Source organism: Muscardinus avellanarius (assembly GCF_963383645.1).
Source record: "Muscardinus avellanarius genome assembly, chromosome: 7".
Classification (NCBI taxonomy): domain Eukaryota; kingdom Metazoa; phylum Chordata; class Mammalia; order Rodentia; family Gliridae; genus Muscardinus; species Muscardinus avellanarius.
This window is the reverse complement of record NC_137793.1, coordinates 12810901-12830287: the sequence shown is the minus strand read 5'-3', so window position 1 is coordinate 12830287 and position 19387 is coordinate 12810901. Positions and strand designations below refer to the sequence as shown.

Below are 19387 nucleotides of genomic sequence, written 5' to 3'. Positions count from 1 at the left end.
ACTGTGTTCTTTCAAAGGAGGACTGAGATGTCATAAATCTCTATAAATCCCTATGTTATAAAGCTCTTTTTCCCAAAATTAAAGTTGTTTTATGTTTTTTTTCTATTGATGAAATCCAAGTTCACTTCGGTACCGAGGTGATAATTACCAAAGCGTAATTATCAAAGGTGATAATTACCAAATTCTCCTAGCTCCTAATGTTCCCCTAGCGACTTTTACATCTGTAAATTATCTGAAAAATTTTAGCGTCTTTCTCACTGTGAATGATGCAAATTCGAGGAAAGACACTCTGCGCTCACACCCATCCCCACGGTGCCATTCTGCACGTCTATTAATGAATGCTAATTGAATTGCTTCTTTTAGCTCAAATGTCACAAACCTCCTCATTCATTTCATAGCTCCTTAGTAAAGACTTAAGCTACTGTCGGTCTAGGGAATACATTTTGAGGTTCTTTACGTCCTAAAATTCCGAGAACCTAAAAGACAAGAGTTCCGAGGTAAGCATAGAAAGGTTCACAGCCCTCATTTCTCTCACTGCCCCAGGTAACTTTGGAAACAGGCGCGCTCTAATCTCGCGATACGCGGCGCAAGAGGGCGTGGGAGCCAATTGTTTGTTAGTGCGCATGTGCTGATTGGCCGGAAGCTCCCGCAGTGGCTGCCGGGAGGAGACAGGAAACCCGGAAGTAAACATTACTAGCTTGGATGCGTTAGTGTCGGATGATTTTGGAGTCAGCTGCGGAGGGACTGGGTAAGAAAATATTCTGAGCTTTGACGGACGATGGGGTAGGGGTGGAGGAGGATCCGGTAAGACTCAGAAAATGGGTCGAAAGCTACAGACGATTAGAGGTATTCTCGCGGGGGTGGTGAGGGAGCGGGGCTGGGGAGCGGGAAGGGAGCCGCTGTGCTCGGACTTAGGCAAGATACTACGAGTACAGCCAGACCGCGGCCGCGTCTTCAGATTGAGAGTCGGGATAACTGTGAGTGCCGCTGGAGTATGGAGATTCTGAGCGGTGCTTTATCCATCTGGATAAGTAACAGAGAATTTCTCTGAGCTTCAGTTATCTCATTAAGCAAGGTATCATGAAGATTAGTGAGATCGTCTATGTGTAATACGACACAGTTTTCAGTAAATAGTCAGTGGGAGCTATTGTTGTTTTTGCCTGGAGAAACCAGGCCCCTTCACAGCGAGGGAATCTAACAAATACTTGGTGAGTGCAACACTTTATTCAGTTTTAATTTATAACGTTGTAGGCCCAGAAGCCAGTGTTCTATAAAGTATACTATAATGGTTTAAAGAATCGACTTTGGAATCAGGCCTGGATTTGAGTTTTCTTTTACGAGCCCTTGGCTGAAGGTCTTAATCTCCCAGAACCTGTTTTTCCATTGTAAAAAGGGGTTATTCTGAGTGTTAAAGGAAATCATGCATATTAAGCTCAAGAAAGGGTATAGTGGCACCCACCTGTAATTCCAGTGGGAAGCTGAAACAGAGGAATCGTAGGTTCAAGAACAGCCTCGGCAATTTAGTAAGACCCTGTTCTAAAATAAAAGAAAAAGAAAACGGGGGGGGGGAATGTAACTCATAGTAGAACACCATTGAGTTCAATCCCCCATACTACAAGAAAAAAGAAAGAAAAAAGGAAGGGAGGGAGAGAGGGAAGATTTTTTTTTTTTTCGTGGTACTGAGGGTGGAACCCAGGGGCCTTCTACCTCTAGGTTATATTCCCAGACCTATTGTATACTTTATTTGGAAACAGTCTCACTAACTTGCTGTGAGCCCCACTAAGTAGCTGAGGCTGCCTTTGAACCTGTGCGTTCCTCCTGTCGCAGCCTCCCAAGCTCTGGGATTACAAGTGTGCGCCATGGCCACGACGCCTGGCGATATATATATATAAATTTTGCAGTGTTGGGGATTGAACTCAGGGGAATTCTACCTCTGAGCTACACTACCAGCCCTATGTTTTATTCTGTGTGTGTGTGTGTGTGTGTGTGTGTGTGTGTGTGTGTGTGTGTGGTTTTGGGGATGAAGCCCAGGAGCATTCGACCTCCGAGCTACACCCCCTGCCCTGTTTTTTATTCTTTATTTTGAAAAAGGGTGTCTCTAAGTTGCAGAGGGCCTCACTAAGTAGCTGAAGCTGACCGTGAACCTGGATCCTCCTTTCTCAGTCTCCCAAGTACTGGGATAACAAGCGTGTATCACCACACTCAGCTGTGAAGATAATTAAACCTACCATTGACCTCCTCTATCTACAGTATACTTAGGCTATCCTCAGTTAGTATATTACACAAACATGTATGGAGATTTTCTTTGGGTTAGACACAGGAGAGAAGAACCCCTTTAAGCAGCATAATAGACTCCTAGCCATTCAGCACTTCTCACTTAGAAAGAGCTTGCATAAAGGCCCAGTGTCTGCAGGGAGCATGGTGCCTTAGAGGAACTAAGGTTCTGTATAGCTGGTAGAGGGGATCTGCTAGATTCTTGTGGTGAGATTGGAAGGTGAACAGGTACCAGATCATGATGAATCATGTATATTAAAAGATCTTGCTTTGCCGGGCCTGGTGGCGCACGCTTGTAATCCCCACGCTTGGAAGGCTGAGACAGGAGGATCACACAGGTTCGAAGCCAGCCTCAGCTACTTAGTGAGGCTTTCAGCAACTTAGTTAGACCCTGTTTCCAAAAAATATATTAAAAAAAAGTCTAGGAGTATAGCCTGGAGGTAGAAAGCCTCTGGGTTCCACCCCTAGTACCACCAGGAAAAAAAAAAAAATCTTGCTTTAGCCAAGCATGGTGGCGCATGTCTGTAAACCATTGTACCTGGAAGGCTAAAGCAAGGGAATCACAGGTTCAAGTACAGCCTCAGCAACATAGTGAGATTCTCAGCAACCTAATAGGACCCTGTTTCAAACCAAAAATTAAAAGGGCTGAGGATGTAAGTAGAATGCTCCTGAGTTAAATCTCAGTTAACTACACACACACACACTGGCTTTTAGGGCAGGAATGATAAGATCATTTGACCTGCATTTTCCAATACAATGGTTATTAGCTATTTGTGGCTATATTGAGTAGTGAGACTGGAAATACAGGTGTTCCAAATAAATGTAAAATCCATATCAGTTTTAAAACTGAATTGATTTTTTTGTTGATTGGAAATTTTTTTGTGTGTGGTACTGGGGGTGGAACCCAGAGGCTTTTCTACCTCTAGGCTATACTCCCAGATCTATTTTTTATATTTTACTTGGAAACAGAGTCTCACTAAGTTGCTGAGAGCCTCACTACGTAGCTGAGGCTGGCTTTGAACCTGCGCGATCCTCCTGTCTCAGCCTCCCAAGTACTGGGATTACAAGCGTGCTCCACCACGCCTAACTCATTGGAATTTGAAATTATAACATGTTGCATATATTGAGTTAAATAAACCCATAAAATAGTTTTTAGTTTGGGGGGGTGGGAGGGTGTTGGGCATTGAAACCAGGGATCTTCTATCACTGAACTATACCTCCAGCCTTTACTTTTAATTTGAAACAGGGTCTTGCTGATTTACCACATGCTGTTCTGGAACCTGTGATCCTCCTTTCTCAGATGCACAAGTACTGAGATTACAGATGTGTGCATCCCCACACCGGGCTTCATTTTGCTCTTTTAATAGTAGAAGCCGGGCATGGTGGTGCATGCTTGTAATTCCCACGCTTGGGAGGCAGAGACAGGAGGATCGCTCAGGTTCAAAGCCAGCCTTGCTGGCTTAAGAGACCCTCTTTCCAGCCGGGCGTGGTAGCGCACCCTTGTAATCCCAGCGCTTGGGAGGCTGAGACAGGAGGATCGCACAGGTTTGAAGCCAGCCTCAGCTACTTAGTGAGGATCTCAGCAACTTAATGAGACCATGTTTTCAAATAAAATATAAAATTGGTCTGGGAGTATAGCCCGGAGGTAGAAAGCCCCTGGGTTCTACCCAGTACAAAGAGGGAGAGAGAGAGAAAGAGAAAGAGAGAGAGAGAGACCCAGTACCACTGGAAAAAGAAAAAATGCTTACTGGAAAATATAAAATTACATGTGAATATTTTAATAAGTTTCTCTTGGATGGTGCTGCGCTTGGAGAGTTAAGTTTGAGTATTGGGAGAGTTAAGTTTGAGTATCTTTTGCAGTAACCTGCAAAAGAGACAAGCTGCAAGAGGTACTGGTGTCTCGGAAACCAAGCCAAATTTGTGTTTTGAAAAATTAATCTGCAGTGAGGAGAATTAATTAGAAGAAATCAGAAGAAACTAATATGGTAACATTGAGAATGAAAAGAAGTGACTGAGTTTCAGTGATACTCAGAAAATAGAAATAATCTTAGATGATAAAATAGATACGGGGAGAAGCCAGGACACTTGTAAAGACCTGCACGGTGCTGCCTTTCATTGAGATGGGAATCAGAGAAAGGAGCCTTGATTTCAGAGGGATGATGGGGAGTCTAAGACGTGTTGAGTTTAGGTGGTTCTGAGACCTCTAAGTGGAGAGGTGAGTAAGACAGGTGGATATATGGGTCTGAAACTCAAATGAAAAGTCTGAGGTAGAGAAACTGGAGTGTGTAAGAGGCATGCTGCTCCCAATGGAGCTTTGGAAACTGGTATAGTTTCGAGTGAACAACAAGGCTCTGAGCCATGAAAAATCCATCACTGAGTAACTGGGCAGTGATCGATGACCCTGCAAAAGAGACATGTAGCGAGAGGTACTTGTGTCCCGGAAGCCAAGAGTAAGAATATATTAAGGGAAGATATAAACCTGGGAATGTCCAGTGGATTTAGCACATTGATTAGGTTTTTTTTGTGTTTGTTTTGGTGGTGCTGGGGTTCCTGGAAACCTTTCTACCTCCGGGCTACACTCCCAGACCTAGTGTGTGTGTGTGTGTGTGTGTGTGTGTTTGTTTTTTTTTTAATTAGAAACAGACCTAGTGTGTGTGTGTGTGTGTGTGTGTGTGTGTGTGTGTTTGTTTTTTTTTAATTAGAAACAGTCTCCTAAACCAGCGAGGCTGGCTTCGAACCTGCGGGAGCCTCCTGTCTCTGCCTCCCAAGCGAAGGGATTACAAGCAGTACAGATAATTTTTAAGGTATTTTGTCTTGACAGGGAGCAAGGATGGAAACCCTGTCGATTATCTTTAAGAGTTACTGTGGTCAAGTCTGTCATGGTGGCACATGCCTGTAATCCCAGTATTTGGGAAGCTGAGATAGGAGGGTCACATGTTCAAGGCCAGCCTCGGCAACTCAGCAAGGCCCTCAGCAACTTGGCGAGACCTTGTTTCAAAACTAGAAAGGGCTGGGAGTGTAGCTCAGAGGTAGAAATCCCTAGTACAAAAGAAAAAAAAAAGCATTACTGTGATCAAAAAGTTTGAAACACATACATGGAAAGGAAATTCAGGAATGTAAATGAGAAGAGCCGTATAATTTTTTTTTTTTTTTTTTTTTGCAGTACTAAGGATGGAACCCAGGGGCATTGTACCTCTGAGCTATACCCCCAGTCCTATTTTTTAGTCTTTTTATTTTTTGAAACAGGGTCTCACTGAGTTGTGAAGGGCCTCACTAAGTAGCTGAGGCTGTCTGCTAACCACAATCCTCCAGTCTCCGCCTCCCGAATGCTGGGATTACAAGCGTGCGCCACCACACCCAGCTCCTATAAATTTTTATTTTATGTTATTTTATTTTATTTTATTGCGGGTCTGGGGATGGAACCCAGGGACATTCGACCTCCAAGCTACACCCCCCCTGCCCTAATTATTATTCTTTTATTTTGAAACTGGGTCTCACTGAGTTGCAGAGGGCCTCACTAAGTAGCTGAGGCTGTCCACGAACTGTGATCCTCTGGTCTCAGTCTCCCAAATGCTGGGATTACAAGCATGCGCCACCACCCCCGGCTCCTATAAAATTTTAAATTTTAAATACATGTCTCTATCCATTTGTAAACTAGAGTTGAGAGAGAAACCATGACCTTTTGCGTGTGTGGGTGTGGTACTAAGGATTATGCCCAGAGACTTTCAACCTTCAATCTATACCCCTGACCTTATTTTATTTATTTGGAAACAGTTTCACTAGATTGATGAGAGTCTCACTACTTGCTAAGGCTGTCCTTGAACCTGCAATCCTCCTGTCTCAGCCTCCTAAGTACTGGGATTACAGGCATGCGCCACCACATTTAACTATGTAGAGACTTTTGAAGAGGAGAGACCCTTTACAGACACTTTGAAAGAATAAGAACATATGAAACATAACATCTACAGTATATGTTACTAGAAAGCGTTTTGGGCAGTTTCAGTGATGAGTCCATAAAGGCCTGCTCCCTGCTCTCAATGGCTTTCTTCGCTCTTTCCCAAGGGGAGGCCACGTCATCATGTCGGCAGCTGCTGTGGACACAGTTAATGCCGCACCCCTGTCGGGGTCCAAAGAAATGAGTTTGGAGGAACCAAAGAAGATGACCAGAGAGGACTGGAGAAAGAAGAAGGAACTAGAAGAACAGCGAAAACTGGGAAATGCTCCTGCAGAGGTTGATGAAGAAGGAAAGTAAGTTCTTTAATTTTTGGCATGATCTGTTCTTTTAAAATTCAAATGCAAGCTGGGCTTGGTGGCGCACGCTTGTAATACCAGGACTTGGGAGGCTGAGACGGGAGGATTGCAGGTTCGCAGCCAGCCTCTGCAACTTAGTGAGGCCCTGCCTCAAAATAAAATAGGACTGGGGGCACGGCTCAGAGGTAGGATGCCCCTGCATTCAGTCCCCCATGCCACAGAACAAAAGTCAAATTTATATCTATTTAGTTTATCAGTTTCCCATTCTTTGTTTTGGCAGGAAGCTATCCTTACCATGTATAGCATTTTTATTATTTATTTTATCAAACTCATATGCCCAAGATTTAACCCTTGAGTAAAGTTGAAGGGCTCGTAATGAACAGCAGGCGTCTTTGTTACCCTTCCTGTTCCCTGGCCTACTCTACAGAAGGGGCTGCTTTACAGTGATGACTAGCTAGATAGACATTGTCTTTTAATTTCTTGCTCTATAGATTTAGCTCACTAATACAGTTCTACTTTCTTTTCTTCCTTTCAGTCATATCACTGTCTTTGGTATCTTGATGAGAAATGTTTTTACTGTAACATAAATTACTTTTGCTTTATTTCTACCAGTTCTTTATATAGAGATCCCAACCATATTCCCTCTACAGTCACTCCAACTTCAATATTTCTATTCTTTTTTTTTTCTTTTCTTTTTTCCTGATGGTGCTGGGGATTGAACCCACGGGTGTTCTACATCCGAGCTATACCTAAATCCTATTTTATTTTGAAACAGGGTATCACCAAATTGCTGACAGCCTCACTAAATTGCTGAGGTTGGCTTCAACCATGTGATCCCCTTGTCTCAGCCTCCCAAGGCTGTGTGCCACCATGCCTAGGTTCAGTGTTTATGTTCTTAGATTCTTTGTAACATTGTTTTGGAACTTTACTCTAAAATTTTTTAATTTCATTACAGAGATATCAACCCTCATATTCCTCAGTATATTTCTTCAGTGCCATGGTATATTGATCCATCCAAAAGACCAACATTAAAGCATCAGAGACCACAACCAGAGAAACAAAAGCAGTTCAGCTCATCCGGAGAATGGTACAAGAGAGGTGTAAAAGAGGTACTTATAGGCAACCTCTGTGTGTCTTCCGGGATATGGAGAGTCTATTTTTTTTTGGTGGTACTGGGGGTGGCTTTCTACCCAGAGGCTTTCTACTTCCAGGCTATACTCCCAGACCTTTTTTTATATTTTTTATTTGGAAACAGGGTCTCACTAAGTTGCTGAGAGCCTCACTAAGTAGCTGAGGCTGGCTTTGAACCCGTGCGATCCTCCGGTCTCAGCCTCCCAAGCGCAGGGATTACAAGCGTGCGCCACCACGCCCGGCTATGGAGAGTCTATTTTAAGAACTTCATATAAGAGCCTTTCATGTAGGCCTTTATCTGGTCTTGAAATTTACAGCATAAGCCAGGCATGGTGACACATCCCTGTAACCTCAGCACTTCAGAGGCTGAAAGGAGGATCTCAGGTTTGAGGACAGTCTCAGCAAGTAGCGAGGCTCTCTGCAACCTAGTGAGACCCTGTTTCAAAAACAAGAACGAGAAAAAGTCTGACAGGAACTCAGAGGTAGAAAGCCCCTGGGCTCAATCCCCAGTATCACAAAAGAACGAAAGAAATTCACAATATACACTACGTTAGCTGCTCTCTTTTATTATTGCCAAAACCCTTAAAACCTTTCTCATTTAGAAATGTGTGGAGACTCTGGTTTTCTTTTTAACAACTAGATCAATTCACTAGCTAAGATAGTAAGGTGAGCCAAGGTATTTTTAACTCATCCTGATAGAAAAACATTTGCTTTGTATTTGTTTGTATTTTTGTAGAATTCCATAACTACTAAGTACCGCAAAGGAGCCTGTGAAAATTGTGGGGCCATGACACACAAAAAGAAAGACTGCTTTGAGGTAAGGTCACCTTCAGAAATTTTGGAAACTATTGTCAGCCTTTCTTTATTTCTTGTTAGAAAACTTCTGTTTTTTGTTGTTGTTGTTTTTTTTCAAATTACCTATATTTTGGTAGAAATTAAATAAAAGTTAATTTGAATATAATTAGTCCAGCACCATCAAAATGTGACACTGGAGAATGACCAGAGTCCCCTGGTGTGTTCGCGCATGCTCTGTAAAGGGGATAAGAGGTTTTCCTCTGGGCTGCGGGTATATAGAAAAAAATGAAATCTTCCGTGTTCCAGAGACCTAGGCGAGTTGGAGCCAAATTTACAGGAACTAACATCGCTCCAGATGAACATGTCCAGCCCCAGCTGATGTTTGACTATGATGGAAAGAGAGATCGCTGGAATGGCTACAATCCAGAAGAGCACATGAAAATCGTGGAAGAGTACGCCAAAGTCGACCTGGTGAGCGAGACCCCTGCTGTCACTGTCCTTACGGAATGTGTGGCTGCCGAAGCTTTAATTTAGCAACTGCGTGCCTTCTTAGAGCACTGTCCGAATGGTGCCCGGTGAAGTAGTGGACATCATCAGTGCGGCAGCCCTGTCTGGCACAGCTTCTCCTACTTGGTCCCTTTATTATCCTTTACTTCCAACTTATGTAGCAGATACACTGGGCATGTGGGAGCAGGAGAGCAGGTTGACACCGAGGCCTGGTGAGGCCTGGACCCTTGGCCCCAGCAGCCCCGAGTGTGTGGCTTCTCGCGTGACATGTAGGGTGGCGAGAGGGGAGGAGAGACTGCTTCAAAAACTGAATTTTCACCGGGCGTGGTGGCGCATGCTTGTATTCCCCATGCTTGGGAGGCTGAGACAAGAGGATCGCGCAGGTTCGAAGCCAGCCTCAGCTACTTAGTGAGGCTCTCAGCAACCTAGTGAGACCCTGTTTCCAAATTAAATATAAAAATAGGTATGGGAGTATAGCCCAGAGGTAGAAGGCCTCTGGGTTCCAGCCTCTGGGTTCCAGCCTCAAAACCACACACACAAAAAAAAGCTGAATTTTCTTTTAATTCGACCTTGGTTTATTCTGTTACGATTTCACTTACCACTACTTCAAAATCATAGTCAGTGTGTGTGTGTGTGTGTGTGTGTGTGTGTGTGTGTGTGTTCGTGTTCATTCCTGGGGATGGGACCCAGGGGCATTCGACCTCCAAACTATATCCCCGGCCCTACTTTTTTTATTCTGTATTTGGAAAGAGGATCTCCCTGAGTTGCAAAGGGCCTCACTAAGTATCTGAGGCTGTCCGCAAACCCCGATCCTCCTGTCTCAGCCTCCTAAAATCTGGGATTACTAGTGTGCACCACTGTGCCCGGCTTAACACTGCCTTTTTTTAAATTAGGGGCAATATTTAAAGATCATAAGATTTCACATAAAAATCTGGATCTTATCTTTCCTTGAACATTAAAGTATATGGGAACCCTGTACTTGCATGACAGGAATTGTTCCGTTATCTGGAGTCACCTGGGTCAGAGAGGAATTTGTAACCCTCTCAGAGAACTACAGGCCCAGGGGCACAAGGAATCCCAAAGAGAACCTTGACCAGTAACCTTTTCTGAAAAACGATAAAATTCTTTTTTTTTTTTTTTTCTTGGTACTGGGGGTGGAACCCAGGGCCATCTACCTCCAGGCTACAATCCCAGACCTATTTTATATTTTATTTGGAAACAGGGTCTCACTGAGTTGCTTGAGAGATCACTAAAGTAGCTGAGGCTGGCCTCGAACCTGCTCGATCCTTCTGTCTCAGCCTCTCAAGTACTAGGATTACAAATGAGCGCCACCACGCTCGGCTTTATTTTTTTATTTTAAATGTATAAAATCAAGCCGGGCGTGGTGGCGCACGCTTGTAATCCCAGCATTCGGGAGGCTGAGACCAGAGGATCGCGGTTCGCGGACAGCCTCAACTACTTAGTGAGGCCCTCTGCAACTCAGTGAGACCCGGTTTCAAAATAAAGAATAAAAAATAGGGCAGGGGGTGTAGCTCAGAGGTAAAATGCCCCTGGGTTCCATCCCCAGACCTGCAAAAAAAAAAAAAAAAAAGTATAAAATCAAAGCCAGAGCTGGGCATAGTAGTGCCCACTTGTAATCTCAGTACTTGGGAGGCTGAGACAGGAGGATCACAGGTTCGTGGCCAGCCTCAGCTACTCAGTGAGGCCCTCCACAACTTAGTGAAACTCTTTTTCAAAATAAAGATTAAAAAGCAGGGGTGGGAGTGTAGCTCAGAGGTATAATGTCCCTGGGTTCAATTCCTGATACCACAAAATAAATAAATATGTATGTAAAATCAAGTGGGCATTTGGATGTTGTAAGTAAAATTGAAATGTTTCTATTTTTTAGGCAAAACGAACATTGAAAGCCCAGAAACTACAAGAAGAGCTAGCCTCAGGAAAACTAGTGGAACAAGCAGTAAGTAATAAAAATGATCAATTAATAATGAGGATTGAAGGTTTGAGGCCAGCCTCAGCAACTTAACAAGACCTTATTTAAAAATTAAAAGCGCTGGGGGTATAGCTTATAGGGAGAGCACCGCTGGGTTCAGTCCCCAATACCAAAAACAAAAATTTTTTCAAATTCTTTAAACAATGAAATGAAATTAAAATAAGAATTTGTTTTTACATCTCTTCAGTTAGAAAAGATTTTAAGGTGAGAGAAGTGTAGTGCAAGTTGAACATCACTAGTCCAAAGATCCAGAATGTGAAATGCTTCAAATTCCAGCACTTTTTGAGTTCCCAACAAGATGCCGTAAGTGAAAAATTCCACACTCAAGTACTGGGATTACTGGTGTGCACCAGCGTGCCTGGCTATTGGCTAGGTTACTCAAAGGGACTCGGCATCTGTGAGTTGCAAAACAAACAGAACTGGGGAAGTAATTACCAAGTCAACAGTTGCTAAGGCAAAGTAAGCGGCCAGACAGGCATTTAAAACCTACCTCTGAGCCAGGCGTGGTGGCGCACGCTTGTAATCCCGGCGCTTGGGAGGCTGAGACAGGAGGATCGCGCAGGTTCGAAGCCAGCCTCAGCTACTTAGTGAGGCTCTCAGCAACTTAGTGAGACCCTGTTTCCAAATAAAATATAAAATAGGTCTGGGTTATATAGCCCAGAGGTAGAAAGCCTCTGGGTTCCACCCCCAGTACCACACACAAAAAAAAACCTACCTCTGCTCCTGGAGAGCTGCCTGCCCTAGAAGAATTCACTGACCTCTCTGAACCTCAGAACAACAGTAAATGGAGGTGGTAATAACAATACATACCCCCTCTCTCCATCCCAGGCTTACTGTACGTATCACATAGTGAACACCTTTAATTATTTACTATTAAAAAGTATTGTAGTAGTTGTTAAGATTATTGTTATTGCCGGGTGTGGTGGCGCACACTTGTAATCCCAGCATTCGGGAGGCTGAGCCAGGAGGATCCTGGTTTGGGAAAGCCTCAGCTACTCAGTGAGGTCCTTTGCAATTCAGTGAGACCCTGTTTCAAAATAAGAATAAAAAATAGGGCTGGGGGTATAGCTTGGAGGTAAAATGCTCCTGGATTCCAATTCCATCCCCAGTACCTAAAACAAAACAAAACAAAACAAAAAAGATTTTTGTTATTTGTTACCAACTCTGAGAAAAGGAAAAGGACCTGTTTCTCTTGTTTTTTGTTGGTTGGTTGGTTGGTTGGCTTTTTTTTTTTTTTTTTGGCAGGTCTGGGGATGGAACCCAGGAACATTTGACCTCTGAGCTACACCCCCTGCCCTATTCTTTATTCTTTATTTTGAAACAGGGTCTCATTAAGTTGCGGAGGGACTCACTAAGTAGCTGAGGCTGTCCGCGAACCACGATCTTCCGGTCTCAGCCTCCCAAATGCTGGGATTACAAGCGTGCACCACCACGCCCGGCTTAGTTGACACTTTAATGAAATGAGAAATACATGAATTTGTTCTCCCCACACACACACAATGCTAGAGACTAAACTCAGGGTCCGTGCTCATGTTAGGCAGGCAGTCTACCACTGAACTGCACCCCAGTCCCAAATTGTATTAATTGTGTTCTTGAAAGTGTTAAATAATCAGTAGGCTAAAGTAAAATAAAATTACAAATGCTTTCTTTTTCTTTCTTTTTTTTTTTTTTCCATGATGCAGAATTCTCCAAAACACCAGTGGGGAGAAGAGGAACCTAATTCTCAGACGGTAAAAAAAAATAGTTTCTTTATCTACGTGTATATTAACTTTTTCAGTTTTTAATGGCTAATATTAATATTAAATAGTTAATAATAGCTTTTAAACTACAAAAAGACTAAGGGTTTGGCTAAGGGGAACAGAAGGTAGGTAGATGCTGCGCTTTTTGACATTATTTTCTTGGCCCCTCTGTCTCTCTCCCTCTCTCAGGAAAAAGATCATAACAGTGAAGATGAGGATGAAGATAAATACGCAGATGACATTGACATGCCGGGACAGAATTTTGACTCTAAGAGACGAATTACTGTCCGGAATCTCAGGATCCGCGAAGATATTGCAAAAGTAAGTCTTGCCCACTAACATTTGAAGAACATTTGATCTGTTTGTATCATATCTGGGGTTTATTTGGTAACATAATCAGAGTCCAAGATCAGATATTGTTTCTTTTTCCTCTTCCCTTGTACCCTAGAAATGTGCGCCCACATTGAATTGATCATGAGCGACTCCTACCTGCTGAAAAAAATTTTTTTTGCTAGAAGTAAATATTAATTCAGTCTTTAAACATATTTTCTTTTAGTACTTGAGAAACTTAGATCCAAATTCTGCCTACTATGATCCAAAGACCAGAGCGATGAGAGAGAATCCATACGCCAATGCGGGAAAAAACCCGGATGAGTAAGTATCAAGTTACATTTACGAATTTCAAGTTAAGAGGAAGTTATTTCTTTTCTGACCCAACCATGAATAGTGTTCATTTTAATTCAGATTCAGTTGTACAATTAACTTTCCTGTAAAACAATCCTGAAACCGTTTTTTTTTTAATTTGTGTTTACAGAGTGAGCTATGCCGGAGATAACTTCGTTAGATACACGGGAGATACCATTTCAATGGCTCAGACGCAGTGTGAGTGTTGAGTCTATGCCAAGCCATTTTATGTCAGCTCATAAGAAACGGGCTGGGGGGCATGGGCTTGCTTTAAAGGAACAACAGAGCCGGGCGTGGTGGCGCACACTTATAATCCCAGTACTTGGGAGGCTGAGACAGGAGGATCACAGGTTCGCGGACAGCCTCAGCTACTTGGGAGGCCCTCCGCAACTTAGTGAGACCCTGTTTCCAAATAAAGAATAAAAATAGGGCTGAAGGTATAGCTTGGAGGTAGAATGCCCCTGGGTTCCATCCCCAGTACCAAAAAGTAAATGAATAAAGGGCCAGGCAATCAAGTGACCAGCTACTCATTAAGGTGTTTTGAATCGCTCCAGTGTTTGCTTGGGAAGCCTATGACAAGGGCTCGGAAGTCCATCTGCAGGCAGATCCGACAAAACTGGAACTGCTGTACAAGTCCTTCAAAGTCAAGAAGGAAGACTTCAAGGAACAGCAGAAAGAAAGCATTCTGGAAAAGGTAACCTTGATGGAAATACGAGTGAACAAGAACTTGCCTTACAGAGACATTCATGGTTTTACATTTGGAATGCAAAACAAAGAGAATCCCTTTTAATCCGTGAGGACTATTCCCTTTCTTACACTGTGACTCAGTGGGTATAGACTGTCTCTGTCAGTGAACCTTTGCACCCCAAAGCTTAGCAGCTCAGAGTAAACACTGTGGTCTCTCGTGGTTCGGTATGTCAGCCCTGTCTCCTGGCTGGGCCTGCTCAGATGCCGTCTCCCTCGTAGCAAAGGGCACCCATACAGGCCAAGAGGGATTTATGGCCATCTTGAAATCTCCCACACTTAATAGATGAAACACAACTGAATCGTCTTTTATTTACCTATGAGAACTTGGTGGCTTCTTGGTTTGCATTTGTTTTCCTCAACAAAGCCTAGGAAAAGATGCTCCTGTAATCTTACTGATTGAAAATAACCCCTTCCTTAGAGACGTGAGTGCAAATCTGTGCGTGTCCGATGTTCTTTCAGTACGGCGGCCAAGAGCACCTGGACGCTCCTCCAGCTGAACTGCTCTTAGCCCAGACAGAAGACTATGTGGAGTACTCACGACACGGCACGGTCATCAAAGGGCAGGAGCGGGCGGTGGCCTGCTCCAAGTACGAGGAGGACGTGAAGATCCACAACCACACGGTGCGTGCTCGGCGTGCGGCGGCGTCCTGGGCTCCGCCCTGCGCCCTGCGTGCTCGCCATTGCTTTGCCGTTTTTTCTTTTCTTTCTTCCTTCGTGTGTGTGGGAGGTAGAAGTGGGGTGCGACTAGGGATTGTACCCAGGGGCATTCTACCTCTGAGCCTTGTTTTATTTTTTTATTTTTGAAACAGGTTCTGAGAGTCTCACTACGTTGCTGAGGCTGGGCTCAAACTTTCAATTCTCTTATCTTAGCCTCAGTAGTACTGAGATTATAAGCATGCCACACCACACCCAGCTTGCTTTGTTTTCTTTTAACATTTTAACTTTGCTTTACAGAATTTTTCCACAAATAGGAAAAATGTGAAAAAAAATATTACCATATTCACCTATATACCCATATTATAGATTACAAAACCATCAACATGTCATATCTTTTGTCTAGGATTTTTTTGTGTATGTGTATGTATACATACATATATATTTTTATGAAATTTTTTGACTGAAACTTTTGGAAACCACAGATAGGACATTTTACCCTTAAACACAATATCACCTATGTCCTAAAAATAATAATATTCTCCTATATAACATTTATATATATATATATATATATTTTTTTTTTTTTTTTTTTTTTTTTTGCGGGTCTGGGGATGGAACCCAGAGGCATTTGACCTCCAAGCTACACCCCCTGCCCAATTTTTTATTCTTTATTTTGAAACAGGGTCTCACTGAGTTGCAGAGGGCCTCACTAAGTGGCTGAGGCTGTCGGAAACCGTGATCCTCCAGGTCTCAGCCTCCCAAATGCTGGGATTACAAGTGTGCGCCACCACACCCGGCTATATTATTATTATTATACTTCATAAGATTGGCATTAAATCCTTAATATCATTTAATGTCTTAGCTGCTAAGGCTGTAGTCATTTTTTAAAATAAATACAAAGAAGTGCTTTTTTAATCAGAATCCAATTGACATTTTGGGGGTTGGTTGGTTGGTTGTTTTTGCAGTACTGGGAATGGAACCCCAGGGGTGTTCTACCTTTGAGCTATACTCCCAGCCCTATTTTTTATTCTTCATTTTGAAACAGGGTCTCACTGTGAGTTGGAAATAGCCTAAGTAGCTGAGGCTGTCTGCGAACCATGATCCTCCTGTCTCAGCCTCCAAATACTGAGATTACAAGCATGCACCACCACGCCTGGCTCTGAAGTCTATTTTTATTATTTGATAGTTACATCTTTCTAAAGTCTGTTTCCCTGTTTTTATGACAATGACCATTTACCAGATCTTGCCAATTAGCTTCTAAATTGTCTCATATCTGATATTTGACTGGCTTCCTAGAAGTGTTTCCTCTGTCCCTTATATGTGTTTGGTTTTTTTTTTTGTGTGTGTGTGTGTGTGGGTCTGGGGGTGGAAACCAGGGGCATTCAACCTCTGAGCTACACCCCCTGCCCTATTTTTTTATTCTTTATTTTGAAATAGTGTCTCACTGTCTGCGAACCACGATCTCCTGATCTCAGCCTCCCAAATGCTAGGATTACAAGCCTGCACCACCACGCCCGACTCTTATATGTCTTTTAAACAAGACTTGAAGTCTAACAGCTGGATTGGATAGAAGTTAAATCTTTTGACACACTCCATCAAGCACACATTGTCCTTTGTTTTAGTAATGGGGCTCTGACCCGGGCCTTTGCAGGCTAAGCACACACTCCACCCTGAGCTCACCTCCAGCCCCATTTGCTATACTTTGGAAGTAACCAAGCTACAAGTGTCTTTCAAAGTTGGGGATCGAAAACCCAGCTCCACCTGTGCAGACTGCGCAAAACGCGCCGTCTGGCGGCGTCTCTGCCCGGCAGCAGCCACTCACCGCCAGCGGATGGTACTTCCTGGGCCTTGGTTTTTAAAATAACTTGGACATGGTAAATATTTTCGAAGGCTTTTGCAATTAAAATTTAAGACCATTACAACTGCACTGCTCACTTCTCAGCACTTGAGATTGGCCCGCCTTCTCCCATCACCCAGGAGTCCCCGGAATGTTTCTCCCAGCTTACTTTCCAAAGGGCTGTACTATTTTATATGCCTCTCAGCAGTATGTGAAAGTCCCTGATTTCTGCTTCCCTTTTAAGTAACTTCCTCTCTCTCTCTACAGCATATTTGGGGGTCTTACTGGAAAGAAGGCCGATGGGGATACAAATGCTGTCACTCTTTCTTCAAGTATTCCTATTGTACTGGAGAGGCTGGGAAGGAGACTGCTGTAAGTAACTCTCCTCTGGTTCTCTTGTTTGTTTGTTTGTTTTTTATTGGTGCATTGTAGTCATACATCTTACTGGGATAAAATAGGATAAAAGACTTGTGGAGACATACATGCACACATCATCCACTTAGCCCATTGTGTGTGTGTGTGTGTGTGTGTGTGTGTGTGTGTGTGTGTGTGTGTGTGTGTGTGTGTACTGGGGATGGAACCCAGGGACATTCTACCTCCAGGCTACACCCCAGCCCTATTTTTTAGTCTCTTAAATTTTGAAACAGGATCTCCCTGAGTTGCAGAGGACCTGGCTAAGTAGCTGAGGCTATCCGCGAACTGTGATCCTCCACTTTGAGCCTCCCAAATGCTGGGATTACAAGTGTGCGCCATCACACCCGGCTCTCTGGTTCTTAAAGTTATAAGACAGCAAAAATTCATAAGGTGAACCCTGCCTAAAACATATCTTTTCGTGTTTCTTTTTTTTTTTTTTTTTTCTTCATGGTCTGGGGATTGAACCTAAGTTATACCCCCAGCCCTATTTTTATTTTTATTTTTTTTTTAAACAGGGTCTTGCTAGGTTATTGAGAGTCTCACTACTTGCTGAGATTGTCCTTGAACCTGCGTTCCTCCTGTCTCAGCCTCCCAGGTACTGGGATTACAGGCCTGCACCACCACACCGGGCTTCATGCTTCAAATTTTAATTTGCTCATAAATGATATTGGCAACTATAATACTCAACTCAGATTATATCTCTTTTTCCCACAGAATTCAGAAGACTGCATTATAAATGATACAACGGGAGAAGAATCTGTGAAAAAACCTCAGACCCTCATGGAAGTAAGTTTGTAATCATCTCCTTTGAGGGTGTAAGTCCGGACAAGAGGACGTCAGCACTGGGCTAGCTTTGTTCTCACGTAGTCATACTGCACGTTAACCCTCTTTCGCAGATGCATCAAGAAAAACTAAAGGAAGAGAAAAAGAAGAAAAAAAAGAAAAAGAAGAAGCACCGAAAGAGCAGTTCAGAGAGCGATGATGAAGAGAAGAAACATGAAAAGCTGAAGAAGGTAATGGAGAAGTAAAAGTGACAAGAGAGTAGTTATTTGAGGGGCCTTAGGAAGCCATCTAGTCCTGTCCACAGCACCTCTATCTATCTGTCTGTCTGTCTGTCTATTTATTTATTTATTTATTTATTTATTTATTTATTTATTTATTTGTGGTACCTGGAGTTTTATCATGTTGCCCAGAAAGAATTGCCTTCTGTCTCCATCGTTTGTAAGTTTCTACAAATTCTTGATAAAAATCAGAATTCCACACTACTAGAAATAACATTTGTGGAGCCGGGCATGGTGGCGCACGCTTGTAATCCCCGTGCTTGGGAGGCTGAGACAGGAGGATCACAGGATTGTGGCCAGCCTCAGACACTTAGCAAGGCCCTGTTTCAAGATAAAATATAAAAAGCCGGGCGTGGTAGCGCACGCTTGTAATCCCCGCGCTTGGGAGGCTGAGACAGGAGGATCGCACAGGTTCAAAGCCAGCCTCAGCTACTCAGTGAGGCTCTCAGCAACTTAGTGAGACCCTGTTTCCAAATAAAATATAAAAAAAGGTCTGGGAGTATAGCCCGGAGGTAGAAAGCCTCTGGGTTCCACCCCCAGTACCACCAAAAAAAAAAAAAAGAGAAAGATAACATTTTTGGGCTCATATCAGGGAGGAAAAAAAATGAACCTCATTCTGGTTTTGTTACTAAATCCAGTTTCTGGAGCACTGACTAAAAATGTCAGAAGATGTTCTGTGCTGTGAAAATCCATGTGCCAAAGGGTGATTAGTTATAGCTTCACAGTGAGAGAGCTGAAGCCTGACCTTGGGCAGTCCAGGGCTTTGATGGAGCCGTCCATATTCGGGGCGGGGCGTGTGTCTCTGGATACTCTGCCCCTTTTGAACAAAAGAGATCTGATGAAGAGCTGAGCTGCTCATCCTTCCCTCTCGCTACAGGCGCTGAATGCGGAGGAGGCCCGCCTTCTCCACGTCAAGGAGATCTTGCAGGTGGATGAGAGGAAGCGGCCCTACAATATCACCTACGAGTCTCGGGAGCCCACCGAGGAGGAGATGGAGGCCTACAGAATGAAGCGGCAGAGGCCGGACGACCCCATGGCCTCCTTCCTCGGACAGCAGTGAGCAACAGGGAGGCCTCCGGGCACTCACAGCTGCCTCGTTCCTTCCAGCTCCACGCACGCGATCATAGATAGAGAAATCCCGTTGACTCTTCTAGCCGCCTGACGTTATTAAAACTTTCAGAAGTCTCAAGGTAAATTCATTCCTTTCCACACAGAAAAACAAAATTGGAAAGGACGTGTATGTAACGCAGATTTAGATTGGAAATTATCCAGTTTTTTATTAGTGACGTGAGAAAGGCCC

General features: G+C 43.5%; 1 protein-coding gene across 1 annotated transcript; it reads left to right on the top strand.

Moving 5' to 3' along the window:
- Nucleotides 1–6352: 6352 nt before the first annotated feature.
- SLU7 (SLU7 homolog, splicing factor) lies at nt 6353–19147 on the top strand (the record flags this gene model as incomplete). The annotated part of the gene is made up of 15 exons (XM_080699561.1): nt 6353–6522; nt 7481–7634; nt 8393–8473; nt 8758–8922; nt 10847–10915; nt 12631–12678; nt 12877–13008; nt 13244–13341; nt 13502–13569; nt 13926–14065; nt 14578–14739; nt 16880–16984; nt 17741–17812; nt 17923–18039; nt 18965–19147. The coding sequence occupies 15 exons, from the start codon at nt 6353–6355 to the stop codon at nt 19145–19147; spliced, it is 1764 nt and encodes a 587-aa protein (XP_080555687.1).
- Between the last annotated feature and the right edge of the window lie 240 nt (nt 19148–19387).